This window comes from Cynocephalus volans, chromosome 11 (genome assembly GCF_027409185.1).
Source record: "Cynocephalus volans isolate mCynVol1 chromosome 11, mCynVol1.pri, whole genome shotgun sequence".
NCBI classification, from domain to species: domain Eukaryota; kingdom Metazoa; phylum Chordata; class Mammalia; order Dermoptera; family Cynocephalidae; genus Cynocephalus; species Cynocephalus volans.
This window is the reverse complement of record NC_084470.1, coordinates 16,882,662-16,903,628: the sequence shown is the minus strand read 5'-3', so window position 1 is coordinate 16,903,628 and position 20,967 is coordinate 16,882,662. Positions and strand designations below refer to the sequence as shown.

General features: G+C 40.0%; 1 protein-coding gene across 1 annotated transcript in view; it reads right to left on the bottom strand.

Annotated features, from left to right (window-relative positions):
• Positions 1-20,967, bottom strand: part of PCOLCE2 (procollagen C-endopeptidase enhancer 2) — a 79,796-nt gene that overhangs the window by 3,926 nt on the left and 54,903 nt on the right. The window contains exons 4-7 of the mRNA XM_063114869.1: positions 20,525-20,649; positions 17,254-17,390; positions 7,513-7,667; positions 2,674-2,757 (exon numbers count right to left, since the gene is read on the bottom strand). Of these exons, the coding sequence (XP_062970939.1) occupies positions 2,674-2,757; positions 7,513-7,667; positions 17,254-17,390; positions 20,525-20,649 (501 nt within the window). The remainder of the gene's footprint in view (positions 1-2,673; positions 2,758-7,512; positions 7,668-17,253; positions 17,391-20,524; positions 20,650-20,967) is intronic.

Genomic DNA, 20,967 nt, shown 5'->3' with positions numbered 1-20,967 from the left:
CTGAGTGGTCCTGTGCTGATTGGGGGGCAGATCAGCTGTTCTTGCTGTGCCCCAGTGTTCCCCTGGTGGGCCCGTCTCCTCCACTGCCTGTGCTCCAAACACTTACCATGGGATGGGCTGTCCTCCAGTCTCTTGTGATGACTCACTGGCCTCTGAATGGCTCCTTTTTTTCAGATGTCGTGGCTCCTTGCTCCTGTGTGAGTCCACAGGAACCCTATTAGTGGTCTTGCTGTCCTGGGGCCCACCAAGGCCCTCTTCTCCCCTGCCACCTCCAAGCAACTTCATCCGAAGGGCACAGCTGCAGCTTTTGCCAGTTCCTGCTCCATGTGCTCACCAGCACCAGCCTGGAAGCGGCTGCAGCCTGAAATGCTTTGAGCTTTTTTCTTTCTCTCATCATGGCTTCTCCTGCCTTCATGAACTCATAGGTCTCTCTTCCTCTTCCCCTGAGCTCTAGCCGCCCTAGCTTGGCTGTTGTTGCTTTTTTATAGTTGTAAATTGGTTGATTTGTGGACACACAGAGTGTTTCTGGGGAACATCTATTCTGCCATCTTGACTGGAACCCCCCAAAACGCTTTAATTTTAAAGAAAAGGCCCTAACAGAGCTCTCAAATTTGATTCTGTACACTTGCCACCAAAATTCAGGTTGAAAAAAGGGGTCATGGAGCTATAATGATACTCTAGTTGCTAGATGTTGATAACTGGGAGAGAAAAGTAAATACTTGCTGCATTGAAGTCTATTGCTGCGATGGGAACTCTTTAAAATGTTTTATCCAACATGTGGATAAACTGCTAAATAAGAATAGGCTTATGAGCCTCTACCCATGAATACTCAATGAGACCTTGAATTTTTATAGGCAATAATGTACCTAGAGGCTGCATGATGGGGCTTGAGCCACAAAAATCTGAGTCTGTGAGGGAGTCAACATCTGCTCTGCTGTGTCCCTCTCCCCAACCCTCTTTTGAGCTGTCCGCTCCCCTTGAACTTTCATTCATCCCATGAGTCTTCATCTCTAATTATCAGTAAATCTCTGCCTTTTCTGGGTCTTCTATATCCTCTTTCATATTCTGTTTCTCCCTATTTATCTCATTAAACAAGTCAAAGTACAGAACTGATGTATAACTTAAACATTTTCTTGCTTAAAAAAACAAAAACAAAAAAACTCCTCTAGGAAAATTCAGTTGATTTTTATTATGTAACTCTCTTTTTTTTGGATGTGACACTCAGAAAAAAAGAGTCTCTCTTCTGAGCCACAGAAAGAAAGATGCCATCTTTCTTAAAGGGGTGCTTTTGGCATTTTGGGAAGTTGGGAGGGGGGATTCCTGTGGTACAGGACTTGCATCAAGTGACTTTTTTTTATCAGCCCTGTCCCTACTCAGAAAAACCAGTAGCAGTCCCCAGTTATTGTGACAACCAAACACTGCCCCTAGAGTGCTATCAACCCTGGTCAAGAACCAGTGGGCCACTGGTGATAGTATTTGGTCATCTTGCCATGTAAATGAGTCACGATCAATGAACTTAATCAAGTTTTGGACATGGCTAATAGGACTCTTACAGGATAAAGTGAACACTCACTGTTTACAGAGTCTGTAAAGCTCATAGAACCATGATTCTTATCATGCCTTACTTTGAGTCCCGTGCCTTATCATGCCTTACTTTGATGAGTGTTCATGGCAAAATGTCATTCTGTAGCCAAGTAAAATCAAGTAGCTTCCGAGAAATAGGGAGATTTTCTGAAGCACTTCCTACAGAAGACTAAACTGGATGTGGTAGCAACGACACCTGGTGCTATTTGTTTTCATTTTTATGCCAGTAATTTCAATTTCAGCATGCAAACTCCATGAGATTTAGGGCCCCATACTCTTCAGTGTCTTCAACACCTTTCCTATGGCGTAGCTCGTCTGGGCTGCAGACAGTTACCACTTTAAGGCACAGAAAAAGCAAGCAAAGCCTCTCTGGGGGGCCCTTTGTTTTGGGTAACCTAGTTAGTCTGTAGCAACTTTCTTTTCCTGAGAAGACTTTTTCTTAAATGTTCCTTTTAAGCTACTTGTAAAAATAGCTAACATAATTAAATTTAGTATCTTTTTCTCTTTAGTTTTCACAGATGGTGCAATTTTTAATTGAAAAAAGCTCTTAGAAATTCTAAATCATGAGGTCACATCTCCTCAGTTTCCAATTTATAAGAGTTCCCAAATAGACTTTAGATTTCCAAGTTTTAATTTAGTACTCTGGAAGGACACTGCAGAGGAAATACTTGAATTTCTTCTGAGAGGCCAACTTCTGACTGTGAGCCTGGGTATGTTTCTAATGTACTTAAGTTGAACTACAGTTGTGGGAAAAAATCCTTGACACATGAAAGATATGTGAAAATACAAGTATACAGGTTTTTCAGGAACAGTCAGCCAGAATATACAGATCAGCAGCATCATGTACCAGAGTCAAATTATTAAATTTATGCAAAAAAGACATATTTTCCGGAACATCTTTTTCGCACTTGTGAAATCTAACAATTCGAGTAGCGCAAGTCAACACCCTAGTGTACAGGAACATGCTTTGCTGGATAAATGAACAGTGTTACTGACCCTTCACCATTAAGTTCGTGGGAATTCCTTTGAGACTAAGCGTGTAGTCTCAAGTTTCTGCTTAAAGAGAAAAAGGCTGGTTTTATTTCTTACCAAAGTTACTTGAACAATAATTGCTCTCTGGAGTTCCCGTCCGTCTACACTTTTGCTGACAAAGGGGCACGGTGGGTTTTAGACCTTAATTCAAAGAAGAAATATGTAAAATTCAGGAAAATGAATTCAAGCATAATTGGTGTTTGATCTGAATCTGTCCATTTAAAATTACCATTTATTTCCCTAAGCCACCAATCTATCACTGCCATGAAATAATTAAAAGCCATGCAGAAGAAATTCTTCATGCTACCAACTACTGCTCTAATTTCCTCAGGGAAACTCAATACCCTCTACTGAATTTTAAACCTGAGATCAAAGATAATCCAAATTTAGCGCTGTCTCTTCTTCCTTTATATAAAACTAAAACCCAAAATAGATATACTCTGTGTGTATGCCCTGCTTAGAAAACCCTGTATGACAATCTAAACTCATAAAATATAGGTTCATTATTCACTTTACAAAAGAAACCCTATGGTGTTCCCCTGAGTATGGAAGGAGATTTCTTGGGGCATTAAAATATGCAATTGTAAGGGCTGGTTAACTCACTTGGTTAGAGCATGGTGCTGACAACACCAAGGTCAAGGGTTCGGATCTCCATACCAGCCAGCTGCACCCACCCCCCAAAATTTCCCAAATGTGAGAAGTACAGATTTCAGAAATGCTGCTCATGTGTAAAGTGTTAACATCTGTAATTAGATGCAACCAATCACTAAACATTTGTTGTGAGCCTGGCATTGGCTATAAGGATCTTAAGAACTGAGAAGTAGACAAATTCAAAAGTAAAACTAAGTAGATAAACACAGTGGTTCTCAACTGTGGGTGATTTTGCCCCTATAGGTGACATATGCCAATATCTAAAAACATTTCTGGTTGTTAGAACTGTTGGCATCTAGTAAGCAGAGGCCAGGGACGCTGCTAAACATCCTACAGTGAACAGGACAGCCCCACAATGAAGAATCATCTGGCCCAAATAGTGTAAATACTGCCAAGGTTGAGAAACTCTGGGTTAACAAAATAAAAATATTTAATGTCATTATCATCTTTAAAATGTTTCAAAAATATTTGCTAATTATTCCTGTATATGTGGCAATATACTAAGAAGAACTGGACAAAACAACTGTTAACAGAACTGGACTTGGGTAAATATCTGCAATTACAATATTGCTCTTCTAATATGTCCCACCAACTCCTCTGTCAATTTCGTATGTATTTACTTGTTTTAAATTTGGACCACTACTTAACTCCAGAAAGGATCTGAAGTAGATTACAATGTTAAAACATATACAAATTAATGTTAAAATACATCTAATAGCTTAAATATAGATTCTTTTTATAAAAGAGAAAAAGCTCAGAAAATGTTTAGAGGAAGAGATATATCATTGTTCCAGAAGTTGGGGACCTCACTTTGGCACTAAATTAACCAAATTAACTGAGTCAAAAAAGAGTGGTGTTAGTGGTTGTCCCTGTCTGACCAAAGAGCGCGTCTGTCACGTGGACCATCGGAAACCAGAATGTCAGCCTCAGGATGTCTGCCTGGAAGCCGGGTGGGCGTCCCGGCTGCACCTTCTCTCCCTTTCATCGATCCCTTCTCTCCTGGTTTGAAGTCACAGCTGCACCACCTTTAGCTTGCTCGACTGACTGTCGTCCGTCTACCGCCTGCCCTCACAGGCGTGGCCCCTGGCTGTCAGCCCTCTTCATGGGCTCCTGTGACCAGGAGCATCCACCCTCCTCCTGGACGACCCCTAGTCCCATAGCCTCATCCCCCGGGGACTTTGCCTTCGTTCCGCCTCAGATACCCAGTCCCAGGATCCTGTGTCCTCGTGCTGAAGTTATTCATGGCCAGTCTCTCCAATTTAGCCATCTTGGTATTCAGTGCAGCCTCTGCCCCTTCGAGCTTGTGTATTCACTACTCTCATGACGCCTTTCTTTGCTGTCTTTGGAGGTTCTCTCATTTTCCCCAATCCATCAACCCTGGCCTGTCTTTACGTCCTTTGCTGTTCCCCTTGGTCTCCGTGGTCCATTATTTCAATCATTTTCCCGACAATACCTTAACCTCTCTTTCCCTCTGTCCTTCTCTCCTGTGTGAACCCTGTAGGAGAACCTGCGTTTTCTGTGCCTGCACTCGGCTGAGTACACAAAAGGACCTTCATCAAAGTGACAGGCGGTTTGCTGGATCAACTTCCTCTCCAATTTCCACAGCTGCTTTTCAAATCCTTTCTCATCCGCCTAACCTCCAGTGCCACCACTGCCCTGCTCATGCGCAGCAGGTGACCTTGCCTATTTTCTAGAGAGAATACAAGTCATAGCAGAAAATGTTCTCCAGTTCCCCACCAAACCTCCAAATCATCTCGATTTGTACCCTGTCTCTTCTGTTCCTCCTCTCAGAGAGGAGGTCATCCCCCCAGTCTAAGGTCATTCCTCCTGAGGGTCCCCTGGAGCCTGACCTCCCACTTCTGTAGAAACTTCCCTTCTCATTTATTCCTTCTGCTCTACTCTATCTTTGCTGGCTCCTTCCCACCAGCATTAACATGTTCAAGACCCTCAAGGCCTCTCTCCCTCCCTTAGGGCTGAACGTATGAATTGCTGGACCTTACTATGTCCATGTCTTTGCCTCGTTCCACGTGCCCACTGTCTGGCTTCTGCCTGCACAGCGCCGCTCACACACCTCTCACTAGGGTCCCCAGTACCTCCATGTCATGAAATCAAATGGACATGTTAGTCTCCTCCTTATTTGAAGTCTCACCAACACTTGACTCTTTGACAGCTCCCTTATTAGAACATCCTCTTCCATAGTTTCCACAACACATGCTCCTGGTTCCTCCCTCCACCCCAGCCACTCCTTTTCAGTCTCCTCTGCTAGCATATCCTCCTCTTTAAAAAGTTGGAGTTTCTAGATGTTTAATCCCAGCTCCTCTCCTCCTTTTGCTCCCAATCTCATCCTTGCCCATGGTTTCAACCATCTATATATTGATAACTTTTAAATTTAAATCTCCTGCTTAAATCTCTCTTCTGGTCTGGAGGCCCATATATCTGTTTGCATGACATCTACACTTGAAAGTCCCACAGACACCTCGAACCCAACAAGGCCACAGCTTAATTTATAAATCCACACCCGAACCTGGTTTTCTACTTCAGTGAATGGTAATATTATCTCCCCAGTTGTGCAGGCCAGGGACCTGGGAGGCATTCTTGATATCTCCATGATCCAATTAATCACCAAGGCCTGTCACTCTCTCCCACTCATCCACTGTCTCTGCATTTGTGCCATAACACGGTTCAGCTGGACAACCACAAGTACCTGCCAATCCTCATGATCTCTACAATCCATTCGGTGCACAGTGGCTACAGTGATCTTCATAAAGTACAAATCTAATCCTGAACTTTTCTTAAACCCATTCACAGTTTTCCCACTTTGATCTTAGGATCAAAACCTAAATACTTAGAGCATATGAAGAGAGCTGGAAGGGCCTGAAGATGAAGCTGGAAAGACAGGCTGGAGATGAAGTGTGAAGGGTCTTATACACCACATAAAGGACCTTTGTGTCCAATATGGTAGCCACAGCCACGTGAGGCTTGTTAAATTTAAATTAATTAAAATTAAATTAAGACTTTTGTTCCTCAGCATTACTAGCCACATTTCAAGTGCTCGATAACAGCTGCCATACTGGACAGCACAGCTGTAGACAATGAATTTAGCGGGAGAATGACATGGTTTGCTCAGTGTGTGTAGGGTAGTGGGGAGGTGAAACAGATGATGTCAAAGGTGACACTACAAGTGTGGCCACAGACACTGTGGACATTCTTGGGAAAACAGGCAGCAGTCACGTTTGAGACAGAAAATAGTGTGATAAAAGCAAGCTGAGTCTGATATGTTTTCATTGAAAAATCTAGTAGTCGCAAAAGGTCTAAGAGATAATTACAAGTCCATGTTTGCAATTTCAGAGAAAACTGTGGATGGAGATAAAAGCCGGAAAACCACTAGCACCATGGGCATGACCAGACAGTGCCCTGGAAAGAACACCAGGGTCCACGTTGACGAGCTGGGGAAATACAGCAGTGACCTGAGGCAGTACACATCCAGGCCACAAGGTGGCCCACTCGTGGAGCGCTCAGAAAAGTCAGATCTTCTGGAAGTGCCTGCCTGTTCTCAGGACAGCCCCGGCCAGGGTGTATGCAGAAAATGGTGGGCAATTAACCTGGCCTATTTCAGCCGATTTCACATCTTGACCTTAGATCTCTCCTTCCCACTTTTTTTTCTCCCTCTTGGATTTAGATTTTTGGATCAGAGGCTCACTCCTACCACTCCGTTTCTTAAATCATGCCCCAGATCAGAGTTTCCCAACGAGCTTCTGTCATATATTGAATATTTGTGTTCAATTTACTCCAATTTGAAAAATATATAACCTATTAAATATGACATTTTGCTGAGAAGCAAAAAAAAGCCCAAATACTGGCAGATGTGAAAAAGGGCAGGTATCAAGGCCCTCGTATTTTAACCTCAAATGTCACAAGTCTGTGTAATAAATAAAAACCCACTATTTTGTGAGAGCCAGAAAAGGAAATTTAGGCTTATAATGATCTGTGATTATAATAGGCTTCCTAATAATTTTTAAGTGGTCAGAATCTTCTTAGATGACATTTAAAAACTATTATCTAATAACATTCTTACACCCTATACCTTTCATTAATGAGAATCACACTATTCTCTTACGTAAGTTTTCATCCTATTTAACTTATTTTAGTTTCAAGAACCTTCCTCTTATTTAATCTTTGTACTTCGAAAAAATTCTTCTTTTACTCCTAAAGTTTTTGCATAAACATCCAAACAGAAAAACTTACCTGTAGTTACAGGGAATGTGGTGGTGACAGGTGGTGCTGTAGTTGTTGGCAGTTTTTTTGGCCTGAAGTTGTAGTGGCCAATAAATCCATCTGCAGTTAAACTTAAGTCTGATAAAAACTGAATAAGAAGTTCATTTCTCTCAGAAACAATTGGCCTAAAAGAGAAAAACATGTTTTCTAAAATATATATAATATATATATTTTTTAAGTTTAAGTGGTGCCTCTCTGAAAATGTAAACTTTTCCAGTTTTCCATTAATTTTTAGATTACCATTTAAACTTAAAATGATGTTTGACATTTAAACTTAAAAGCTGAAACACTTAAAAGGGTGGAAGTCTTAATCTGCTAAATATTAATGCTAATAGCTATCACTTACGAGTGTTTGCTCAGTGTGGCGCTGGGTTTTATGTGAACTGTTGCATTCCATCTCCACAACAACCCTGTTATTATCCCCTTTTTATGGAACAGGCAACCAGAGTTCAGAGAGTTCAAGTGATTTTCCCAAGGCCCTATAGCTAGCTAGTATGAGGGAGCGTCAAGATTTGATTGCAGGACCAAGGGACTCCAGAGATTGGCAGACACTGGAACCAATGGAAACACTGCAGCTGTGGCTGGCTTCACACAAGTACCTCAGGCCTTGCCTGACTTGAGAACAGCACAGCTTCTTTGAACTAAAACTCTGTGTTCAAACTGGCCTGGGGCTCTAGATGCTGACCATGGAGAATCCAATGGACAAATCTGATGAACAAATTCCCACACTCTGTGAAGACAACAGCCAGAGGGGTCATCTCAGTGGGCTGGTCACCCCGGAATACAAAAGCCATGCAGGGCACACAGGGACTTCCATTTCATTTTTAATGGGAGTTCTTATGCACGCCCCAAATGGAAACACTTCTGTTTATAATCTCTGTTAGCAAAATGCTGTGAGCGAAAAAGAGAAAGTGACTGTTCTGCTCTGGTCGTCATGAACAGCATCACTGATCAAGAGCTCTAATGTTAGGGGCTTGCTGGTGAGCTGGTACTGAAGACTTAGTGGAGATGATAACAGGTTCAGCAGCTGTCTTAAATCTTAGGGGTAACTGTATTATACACGATACTAGTTTTATTTGTTTTGCTATTATTATTTTTTAAATGGTAAAAAAATTCTGTTTGGTTAATTTTGTTTAAAAACTAATTCAGAAGTAGAAAAAATTAAACAAGTTATTTAATTGAATTAATCTGTGGTTTGAATAAACTCCTTTCCTGAGGCATCTTTTTAGCCAAATCACTTCTTAGGAACCACAGCCGGCAAATAATGAGGCAATTCTATTTTCTTCCCTCCTAGCAGCTACTTTGAGTGGGACTGGGTGGTGGCGAGGGGACAGCTATACTTGACCCAACCAATTAGAAAAACCGCAGGATCTTTTCTGTCATGAATAATAACCTTCTGAGTCAAGAGATGGGACGAAACGAAAAGTGAGCTTCATGATCTACATTTATAGTTCCAATCACAAAAATGATCAAGGTCATTTAAATAATGCTTCTGAGATTCAAGCCTGTAACTGAAATATTCTATCTTCTTTCAGAAAAACACATTCCATTAAATAAATAAAAAGCGCACTAAACACGATTCTTACCTACGATTACAAATAAAACATATTAATCTTGTTTAAATAATAAAATTACAAAAAGCACTTATTATAAACAGCCAAAGAAATCTTAAGAGCCAACCAGGTCAGCCTTTTAGGCGTGATGCTGTAATTATAGTGATCATTCACTGCCTTTTCTGTGAACTAATCTTGGAGGCATTATATTGGAAATTGAACTCTCTCAAGGAAGAGTATTTTAGTAACAAAGACATATCTTTGTTATGCTGCTAGTGAGCTTTCATATCAATGTGACAGAATCATAGTGCCGTAAATGCAGTGAGGGCCGAGTGTTGCTGCTGAACATTAATGTTACAATCACTAGGCAGGAAAGAGGGAATCTCAGGTAGATCCACTCTGCACTGGCAGATGCCAGGCATGGAATGAGATGCTGTGTCGTGTGGTATTCAGCCAGCTCTGCCACCTGTCTCTAGTTTGTCGTCCCATAGTCTTCCTCTCTTCCAATCACTACAGCCAACCAACCACCATGTCCTGCCAGTTTTGCCTCCTAAATATTTCCTGATCCACCTCCTCTCCATCTCTACCACCCTTCTCTACCCCTCAACTTTACCTGGACACCGCGACAGCCTCCCACATACCCTCCCGACTCATCTTGTCCAGGATGGGGATCTAGAGCCACAGGTCATGTCACTCCCCGCCTAAATGCACTTGGAGGGCTTCCTTATCTGCAGGACATGGAACTCAACTGAACCCTCCCGCTCGTCTCTCTCCAGGCCCCCAGCTCAAGGTCTAAGCTCCAGAAACAGCGTGTATCTCCCCCCTTATTAATGGAGTGCCCTCTGCTGTCTGTCCTCCTTCTGCCTCTAACTTCAGTCCTTCCTCCAGCTATTTACGGTCACCCTGAGGAACAATGCACACAGGAAAGGCAGGATGCACGCTTGCCTCTTCCCTTTTACTTACCAGTTTAAAAAACTGGATTGTTTCCCTGTCCTCTTCCAAAGAGACTGAGTGTGTTTGCTTTAGTTTCATTGTCATGTTTTTTGTGGTGGTAAGATTTAGTTTTTCTTTTTTCAAGACTCAGCTTTAAGAGGCACAATCTCCTCCCAAAAGCTTCTTCTGACCACTTGCCTGGACTGGGCCAAAGGCCTCCTCAGAAACCCTCCCAGGACGTTCCTTTGTCAATTAATCTGTCTTTTGTTCCCTCCCACTACTCAGTTTTGTACACTTTATTTATCCTTGTATGCTGGGTACCTAACATAGTGCCCAGCACACAGCTGGGGTGTGATAAATGTTGAACTGAATTTTATGACACTGATACCACACTGAAGCAAGCACAAGTAGGACAAGGTGACGTCCAGCCACCCCCAGGGCTCCCCGTACTCATGTTTCTAACAGGGAGAAACTCCCCGACAGCTTGTCTCAGTTTCTGCACTAGCCTAGCCCAGAAGTCTTCCTATGGAAAACTATTCCTCGGATGACAGTGTCAGCCGGTGCGCGGCACTCAAGCCACTGGCCAGACTCCTCAGCAGCCAGCGCCTTCCTCCTGCCCTCACAGAGGCAGCCACTGCCGTGCCCTCTGTGTTGCCATCTCCTTGCTCTTATCTACAGTCTTTAGTTTTGTCTTCCTCTCATCTGTGTTTCTTTTTCGTTCATATAAAAGTGACACGTCTGAAATGTCTGCAGGCAGATGCCACCATCAGGCGGTATGTGTTACAGTGTAACATCGGGGAGGTCGGGGGCAGCTGAGCGAGGGGCGCCTCTCAGGATGGGGGTTCAGCGCCCCCTCCCTGGCTCCACCCTCACCTGCAGGTGAGAACTGACCCCGACAGGCAACCGAATCATCCGTCTTGCGTGTCTTAGAGATTGATTCCCGCCACCCTCTCCAGGGCCCCCAAGAAACAGAACGTCCCGGCCAGGCTGCAGCACTGAGCACAGGACTCGGCACAGGGAGCCTGTCAGCCGGTAAGTTAAAACCCCCACTGCACCCTGTCCCATATATCATCACTAACAACATATTGCATAGGTTTGCATGTGTTTAAACTCCATATAAATGAAAGCGTATGGTGTGTATTGTCGTGTTGTTTTTTTCACTCCGCATTGTAAGCGTGAGATTCAGCTACTGTTTTCACGCTGTGCAGTGTGTACTAGAACAGAAAGTAACTATTCTCTTGCTGATACCATGGGCTGATTGCTTTCCGTCCTCCACCCCCACCGCAAACACTATTGCGGGGAGCATTCCTGTGTGTGTCCTGTGGTGCGCCTGCCAAGTGTCCCTACCCGGTGCACCAGGACAGCAGAGCACAGGCCTCCGCTGGGTCGCAGGATCTCCCTCGTTTTCAGCGTTCACAGATAACGCCAACCTGACCCCCAAAGTAGCTGCAAACAGCTCCCTCTTTTCAAAGGTGTATTCAGTAGGCAGCTTTTTTTTCTGTTGGGACTGCCTTTTTATGTCTTTTGCTCATTTTTTTCCTGTGGGGTTGCTGTCTTTTCCTTATTATTTTTAGAATTTCTTGCTATATTCTGGAACTGAGGCCTTTGTCAAGTGTGTTTCAAGTATCTGTTTCTGTCTGTACCTTCCTTCTCTTTAAGGCGTATTTTGATGAACAGAAATTCTCATCTAAGTTTTTCATTTACATTGCCAATCCCAATTGATTTTTATGCAATATTAGATATGAGTATAATGTTATGTTCTCATGTGAATAAAAACGGTCTCAGCCCTGTTTTTCAGGGGGGCCATCCTTTCCCTGCTAACCTGTGCTTCTCTGTGATGTGCCCAATCTCAGATAAGTGTGGACGTGCCTCTGGTCTTTCTCTGTTGTTTCATTAGTCGATTCGCCCATCTCTCTATTAAAACCCCATGTCTTAATTACAACAGCTTTCTGATATGAATCAACACGTGGTAAGGCAAGTCCTGCTGCCGGGGTCGTCTCCTTCAGAACTGTCCTGATTTTGCCCGCTACCCCCTTGCAATGCCACACATCAGTAAACAGCAGGCTGCCAGGTTTAATGAAAAACCAATTTCAACATCTTAAAATAATATTGAGTGTTCCTATTCATGAATATTGTATATAGCTCCATTTATTTTAGGCCTTTTCAAATATCTTTTAGTAAGGTTTTATAACTTTATTAAAGCCTTGCACAAGATTTTTTATATTTATTCTTTTTTGTTATTATTATTCTTATTTTACATTCTAAGATGTTGTTGGGGAGCAATTGGGAGATGGGGGAGAGGAAAAAGAGGAGGGGGATTGGGTGGGAGGAAGAGGAAAGACGGAGGAGGGAGGGGGCACCGTAAAGGCCCGTGGCACCCCCTCATTCTGGCAGTGCAGCCCAGGGGGGCTTCTGGTGGCAGCTTGGTCATGGCTGGGCTGGATGCAGACGTCAGGGGGGCATAGCTGAGGCCCTTGACCCCCCACCGCCCCTATATTTATTCTTAAATATCTTATATTTTTTGTTGCTTTTAAAATATTCTTAAAAATATAAACTTTCTAATTCAAGTTGTTTAAGAAAAGGTATTTGGGGATAATATGATGTTTCCAACAAATAGAAACATAGATTCCCCAAGTTGTACTTTAATCTAGTAATATATGTGATTAAATTAATAGATTTTCTAAATTCAAACCAATCTTGAATTCCTGGTCACAGAATCACATTACTAGTTTGGCATGCTGATTTTTTTTTCTTTTAGGATTTATTTTTCATTGTATGTACAGTAAGATTGGTCTCTAATATCGTTTTCTTGTACTGTTCTTGTTTTGGTGTCAGGTTTATATGAGACATAAAATTAGTTGTGGAACAATTCCTATTTTTCTCTGGAAGAATCTGCATAGTGTCAGAAATACCTGTTCCTCAAATGTTTGTTAGAACACACAGAAAAACCACTTGGACCTGATTTCTTCCCCCTTTATGGGAAAATGTTTAACTAATAATAAAATTTCTTGAATGATTATTTGGCAATTGTGGCTTTTTCTTTCCCTGTGTCCATTTTTGCTTAAAAAGAATATATTTTCTCCACCTGTTGAATGCAGTGTTCTCTATTTGTCCATTAGACCAAGACTGTTAATTATTTTTCATATCTTCTACATCCTAATTTCCCATCTTCCTGTTATTAACAATTCATCTGTCAATTATTGAACGAAATATGTTAAAAATCTCCTACTATAATAGTGGACTTTGTAGATATTTTTATTTATTTTTTTACTTTATATGTTTTTGATGTACAAGTTGTATGATTATTAAAACTTCCTAATAAGTTGTACCTTTTATCATTATATAGTAACTATTTCCAGTAATGTGTTCTGCCTAAAATATATTTTTTCCTTGATATCAATAAAGGTGTGCCAGTTTTCTTTCAATTAGTGTTTGCTTCCAATATCTTTTTCTATGCTTTCATTTTCAAACTCTCTACATTCTTATTTTGGGGGGATGTGTCCTGTAAACAGCATATAACTGGACTTTGCTCTGTTTTACAGTCTATTAGTCTGCGTGTCTCATTAGTGATTTGGTCCATTTGCACTTGTATTGATTACAGGTATATCTAGATATATTTCTACCATCTTATTTTGTGTCTTTTATTTGTCATGCTTTTTTTTTTTTTTTGCTTCTATTTTTCTCTTTTCTTGCCTTCCTTTGGATTGGACTTTTTTGTCATTTCATGTTTTCCCTCCAGTGTTTTGAAACTTAAAGACTCTATGAATATTTTACCAGAAGTTACCCTAAATTTAACATCCATATTTTACCTTCACATATTCATTATAAAGTTTAATAATATCTTCACCCTGTGCTCAAACAATACAAGGACAAAAGAATCCGTCTCTTATGACCCAATCTTTGCTCAGTGTTCCTCCTCGAGTGTCAGTCCTGTATTCTGTGAACATCACCCTTCTGCCTGGAGTTCACAGTGAAGTTTCTTTAGTGAGGGTCTGTTGGTAGCAAACTCTCCTAGCTTAATGTCTTTACTTTACCTACATTGACTAAAGAGGGTTTTTCTGGGTAATTCTAGATGGACAGTTGTTTTGTTTTCGCAATTCGAAGATATTCTTCTAAGATCTTCTAACTTCCATCATTGCTATTGAGAAGTCAGTTGTCAGGCCACTTGTCTCCCCTTGTGATAATCTGTCTTCTCTCTCTGGCTGTTTTTAACATCTCTCTCTGTTGTTCTGTGGTTTACTATAATACGTGTAGGAATGAATATGTAATCATACATGTTGGTTAGGATTTATTGAGTTCTTGAGTTTGATAACTGATATCTTTCATCCATATTGGAAGTTTCAGCTTTTTAAAAATTATTTCTCCAAGATTAAATTTCCTAATTCTTGTTTTTCTGATAGAACTCTGACCAAATGTGCATTAGATCCTTTTCATCAGGCCTCTATGACCCTTAAGCTTTTGTAGTTTCCATCTGTTTGTCTCTTTGTGTTGTAGTCCAGGTTACTATGTCACGTTTATTTCTCAGTTCCTTAATTCTTTCTGCAACTATGTCTTATCAGCTATTTAACTCATGTATTAAGTTTCTTGTTTTAATTGTTAATACTTCTCAGTTCTGGAAATCCTATTTGGTTCCTTGTTAAATCTGATTCTTGTTTCTTACTCGTACTTTCAATAACCTGAACTTTGTAGGATCAAATATTTTGAAAGCATTTCTTTTAGCATACTTATTTTACATTCTGAATCTCACAATTTTAATATATATATAAACTCTGTGGGTCTGATTACACTGTTTCTGCTGATTCTTGTTTTTGTTGGCTTTTCCTATGTGTTTTGTGATTTTTTTGATTGGGAGCTTATGTTCCTTGACACTTTATTTGTAAAGATTCTTAAAGCCTAAGTTAAGATCCATTCTTCCAGAGAAGATATGTGTTTTTATCTGTCAGCCTCTGTGGGTTCTATCAAATTGGATACTTCAAATTCTTGGGGCTGGCTGGTTAGCTCAGTTGGTTAGAGCGTGGTGTTAGAATGCCAAGGTCAAGGGTTCAGATCCACCCAGTGGCCACAGTCAAAACAAAAACAAACAAACAAACAAACAAAAAAACACCCCACAATAAAACAAAGAACAAAATCAACCAAACAAAAGTTCTTGACTTGGTTTGCTGGTATGGTCAGGTAGTGTAAAGCCTAACCCCAAACTCACATGTGGGCTTGTTTCGGGTTAAGAATTCTCATCAGAGACCTCTTCTTCCCTTCACCAAAAGCCAAGGCAAAACAGCCAATTTCCTTATTTTCTCCCTTGGGGAGGGGAGACTGTTACTTCAATCACTGGTGTCACTTTCTACGGGTCTCTTTTATATGCTGTGGTCTTTGATCCAGTCTCATCCCTTGCCTGGACCCTGACCTTTCCCTACCGTCCCCAGTCATGGTCTGTTAATAAAGTGCTAGGTCGCCAAGAGCTGGCACATGCCTTGAGGAATTCTGCCACCTTCAGTGTTTGTTTATCTCTCTAGATTTGGGCCGCCTCTTATTTTTGACTTCTGATTACTTCTTTTATTTTTTCACCAACTTAGCAATGCTTTAAAAATGTTTTTATACACTTTAGGAACATTGTTTGGTGTTTACTCTAGGATGGTTTTAAAGGCTCTTATCTTCCCTGTTGCTAGAAAATGAAACTTGTGAAGATGGAGAAAAAGAGGAGGGTTAACTGGTAAAGGAAAGTCTCAAGGGAGAAAAGGACAGGGTCAGAGAAGGACACAGATGAAAGGATTGGCTTTGAATAAAGGAGGCTGTGATAGTCTGAATAACGGCCCCCAAGGATGCTCACATGCTAATCCTTGAAACCTGTGAATATGCTGCCTTGTAAGGCAAAGGGACTTTGCACATGTGATTAAGTTAAAAATCTTGGAAAAGGGGAGAGCATCCTTGATTATGTACACGGGCCTTAAATGTAACCATAAGTGTCCTTATAAGAGGAAGATTTGACTACAGAAGAGGAGAAGGCAATTTGATGACAAAAGCAGAGATTGGAGTGATGTGCTTTGAAGACAGAGGAAGGGGCCACAGGCCAAGGAATGCAGGTAGCCTCCAGAAGCTGAAAGAAGGCAAGGAAACTGACTCCAGCACTTCCAGAAGGAAATATCCCTGCTGACACCTTGTCTTTAGCCCAGAGAAACTGACTTCAGACTTCTGATTGAACTGGGAGAGAGTAAATTTGTGTTGTTTTAAGTTACTCAGTTTGTGGTAATTTGTTACAGCAGCAATGGGAAAAGAATACAAAAGGTTGACTTCTCTGGCGGCTTAGAAATGGGACTTTCTCCAACACATTCATCTGTAAAGCCAAATTTGGGTATGGTAATGTTTACATTATAACTAATTTGTATTTATTAAAATATTCTAAATATTATCAAACTTAAAAATAAATGAATTGAAATTGAAAAATACCTTCATTTAACTAAAATGTTTCTATGGCAAATCATAGCAATGCATATAAAATCAGTGATGCATATAATTTAATTTCGTCTAAGCAACAGGGTACAAAGGGATATTTAAACTGTCATAACGGAGACATCAAAGGCAGACTGTTGCTTTCACTAGTGTTGTATGTAAAGTTGTGAAATATCTTGCACCAAATACAGCACAGAGGAGTTAAGTAACTTGCTCAATGTCACACAGTTAGTAAGTGGCACTCTTAGTGCCACAAATGTTTGCTGAATGAATACATGGTGCCTTTAAGGTCCAGTTAGCAAAAAGTGGGGCAACAATGTGGGGAGGCACAAGGCCTCAAATGCCCCAGGACAGATCTCTGATCAGGTAAAATTGTCTGGAGCTGTCATAAACTTCCTGGTTTATATGTCTGGATCCCCAATATTTAGCTTGGTTTTTTTCGCAGAATTTTCCCATTCCCCTCTGATGCTTGAGATCACCTTTCAGGGCACTGATGTATCCAGGTATCTGGCTCAGCATCTAACCCCGGGGCATCACCAACTGCTACTGTTATCTATTTGGCTGCCTGGGCCCCTCTACACTCTTGCTAATGTTGCCTCAGTTTCCGAGTTGGTTCTTCTTTGTTGTAGGTGCTGTATGGGACTCCACTCTTATGGAACCCATGAATTTGTTAACAAAACAACAACATAACATCTTCCAGTAAATAAATGTAATTGGAAATTTAATAAGAAACAAGTTTAGAGCCATTAAAATATTAATGACATAAATAGGTGCTACTTACGCAGGTGGACTATCGCCACAATATTTTCCAATTCTTTTTGCATCGTTGACTTCCCCACCATTAAACACAGCCACATAATCATATCGGCAGTAGTTATCTCGCTCAACATCAAACTTCTCAAACTTTAATTCTATAAGCTATAGAGAAAGCACAACATTAGAAATGTTAACAATAGTATTGCTGAATAACCTCAAATGGAAATATTATTCTCCCCAGATTTGTAGGATATGTGATTTTCCTTTGTAAAATATGTATTCATTTCTTGTGGCATATTTCCTATTTAGTTAACAAAATTGTGATATTCTTTTGCTTCTATTTTTAATCATTTCAAAAGATCATCTCAAACCCAGATCAACTCTAGTTAGGATCCTAAACTTAGAAGCTCTGTTCACGCACTGCTACAAAAGTATGGGAACACTATATAGCTCCAGCAATCTACATTAAGGCTATAAATTGGTTCTGGAGAACTACTGTACAGCACGGTGACTATGGTCAATAATAATGTATGGTATACTTGAAAATTGCTAAGAGAGTGGATCTTAAATGTTCTCATCACATGCACACACATAAAGGATAACTATGCAAGGTGATTCACAGATGAATTAGCTTGACTGTGGTAATCATTTCACAATGTATGTATGTGTATATATATATCAAAACATCACACTGTACACTGTAAATATATGCAATTTTTATTTGTCAAGTATCTCAATAAAGCTGTGGAAAAGGAAGAAAAAAAAAAGAGAGGAAAAAACCCTGTAGTTGGATAATGAATTGTGTTGGAGTGTGAAAGGGGCTATATGCCAACTTCATCGTTCTCTCAAGGAAAACTAATAAAAATAAAGGGTATTATTTAAAGTGACCCCTGTATTAGTGTATGTTGGGGTGTCGTATGTGTGCACACAGGAGTGTGTGTGGGAGAGAGGAGTGGATGTAGTTGTTTCCCTCTGAGAGAAGGAGACTGCCATTCCTATTACATGTAAAGGAGTCAAAATTTTAGAACAAGAGATTCAGGAAAGTGGGAATTGACGGTGATGTCTTCTTGAAGTTTCTTTGGAATGTGTGCACACTGAGCACAGCCTACTCGGAATGTGGTTGATTTTTGAAGAGGGTGCATAGAAGCATTGATGAACAAAGTCAGTGTTAGAATTCTTAAGTATTTCTTAATTTAAAAAAAAAAATTTGCACTAGTACCAATAATAATGTTCTAAATTATTCAAGTGAACAGGAAATTTTGATTTAATAGGCAATCAATCACTCTTCTTACAAGCAGATTTTTAAGGAGCACCTCCAATGTGTGAATCAAAGGAAATCTCACCAAGCTCATGAATACCCATGGCACCAGACAGCTGCACCCATTCTTGTTGGGTAGCAGGTGGGCAGGAATCCTCCCTACTGCTTCAGGGAAGACAACGTGCATTAATTCCTATTAGCTAAATACTCATACCTGGTGATGTGGGTGAAGATGCTGATAGCAATAACATCACATATGGACAGAAAGGTAAATTTGAGCTTTGAACATAATTGGCACACATCTACATATTTACCTACCTTCAAAAAAGTCAGTGCCAGTGATAGGTGAATAATGGCCTATTCCTACTTAACACTGCTTTAAATTGTACTAAAATATTTATTCTTTGGGTCCAGAGACTTCTCACTAGTTACTAATAAAATGCTTTCCAGGTTATTAAAAAATTGGCTGAGCTTTCTCTTCTTAGAAATAAATCATGTAAAAACTTTTGGAAAGAAGATTAAAAATAAGTAAATAAAGAAGAAGATTAAGGAGAAAGCTATTATCAAAAGTGGAGGCAATTCTTTAATAAAAAAAATTCCCATAAACATGTACAGAAATTATTTAGGACTTAATTTTCCCATTATATTTTTCTCTTTTGGACAGAGCTGTCGGTGATTTCAAACACTACAATCATGATTAAAAACTCAATTGGCTGAAGCCAAAAATCACATTAATAAAATAAAACTCAAACTTAAAATGTAAATAATCAAAGGGAAAAACAATGGAAAAGAGATGCTGAATTGTAATCTACAAGTACAATTAAGTTGAAATTATTTGGTTGAATATATTTACAAATGTCACAGAGAAAAAAAAAGACCAATATAATTCCAAGAATTACATGATATAAATGCTTCAGAAACGTAATTTTTTATGATGTTATCTTAAACTATAAAATGTTCAATTGTTTACACACTCTTTCATTACTAAATAAGTAACCACATTTTTCTTCTTAAGAATAAAACAGTTTTGAGATTATGATTAAAGTGTACCTGTGTACACGTGTATATGTGTAAATATGTTCAGATCACTAATTGCCATGGTATATTGACTTGGCCTAAATAATTTTCAATTTAAAAAATAAATATATGACAAATAGTGTTTGTGCAAGCTCCATGAAAGATCAATTTAGAAAATCTTTTTAAAAATGACATCATAATGCTCACCTTACAGTATTTGGATTAAAGTCTATTGTGTTGGTAATTATAATAATAATTTTTACAAAGTTATTTTTAAAAGTCCACAAAGTAGGTTTCATCTATTTCTATGTCAAGTTCTATCCTGCAATTAATATCTGAAAGTGGTTCCCAGAAGGGTAAAAATTCATATAACCACAAACTAATAAATACTAGAAAACTAGACCTTCTCTGTTGGTTGTTTTAGAGCAATGAATAAAGCTTTTTGTGGAAAACCTACAGAAATTTTATTTTAAACAACTCAAAACACCCTGAAGCAGAGCAGCTTGCACATCAGATACCTTGTTCTCTGAAGAGATGATGCGGCTTGCTTGCACTGGCTTTGCAGCAGGAAAGCGTGCAGACTTTTTGATTTGTGACAAGGATGGCTATTATCAGGACATGATGGGTTTGCTGTGTGAGCAAATGGTAACTCGAAAAGTACATATAATTGGGGACTTTTATCTTCCCACAGTTGGTCATTGCCATCTATAAATAACATCTGCCACCAGGTTAAACAATCTTATGTGGGATTTGCTTACAATCTGTATTTTAAAAACTGTTTTGAAAACTGTAATTATATAATAGGAAGTTAAATCCATGTCTCTGCAAGTCAAATGGTGCAAAGGGAAAATTTAATCTGAGTTTTTCTATGAAGAAATACGTGTATCCAGCAGGCCTCCCCTCCCTGTGTCCTTAGCTTTTGACAAAACCCCACAACCGGAGGCTCGTGAGAGGGGGGCCCCTCACACTGTCTGGTCGATTCACACATGCACAGTTTCTTCACATTTTTAGGGAGCCTCACCTGATTCTTTGGGGCTATAATGTGCCACACACAAGTGACTCCTGCAGGGTAATCCCGGTCTGGCCAGTTGGGGGTTTTAAAAGATCCAGAAGGTCTTTCAAGGCGTCCTCCACAATACTGATCCCCTGAAGTTATCAAACATGGAAAAAAACCCAAAAGTTATATCCTGATACAGTTTACAGCAATACAACCACATACAGATTAGAAATGTGGAGCACAGGTGACAGTATAGTAAATAAAAGCAATGGCAGAAGCTCTTAAACTTTCACTTAAAAAATGGTTACATTCATAATCGGCTACACGCACACACGTGCACACGCACACACAACATGAATGACCTCTGTGACCTGCCATACTATAGCAGCACAAGAGATGAAAGGACTGGAGTTAGGGTCACAGCTTTTCTCTTTTTTTCATTTTTGGACAAGTGAAGACCAAACATT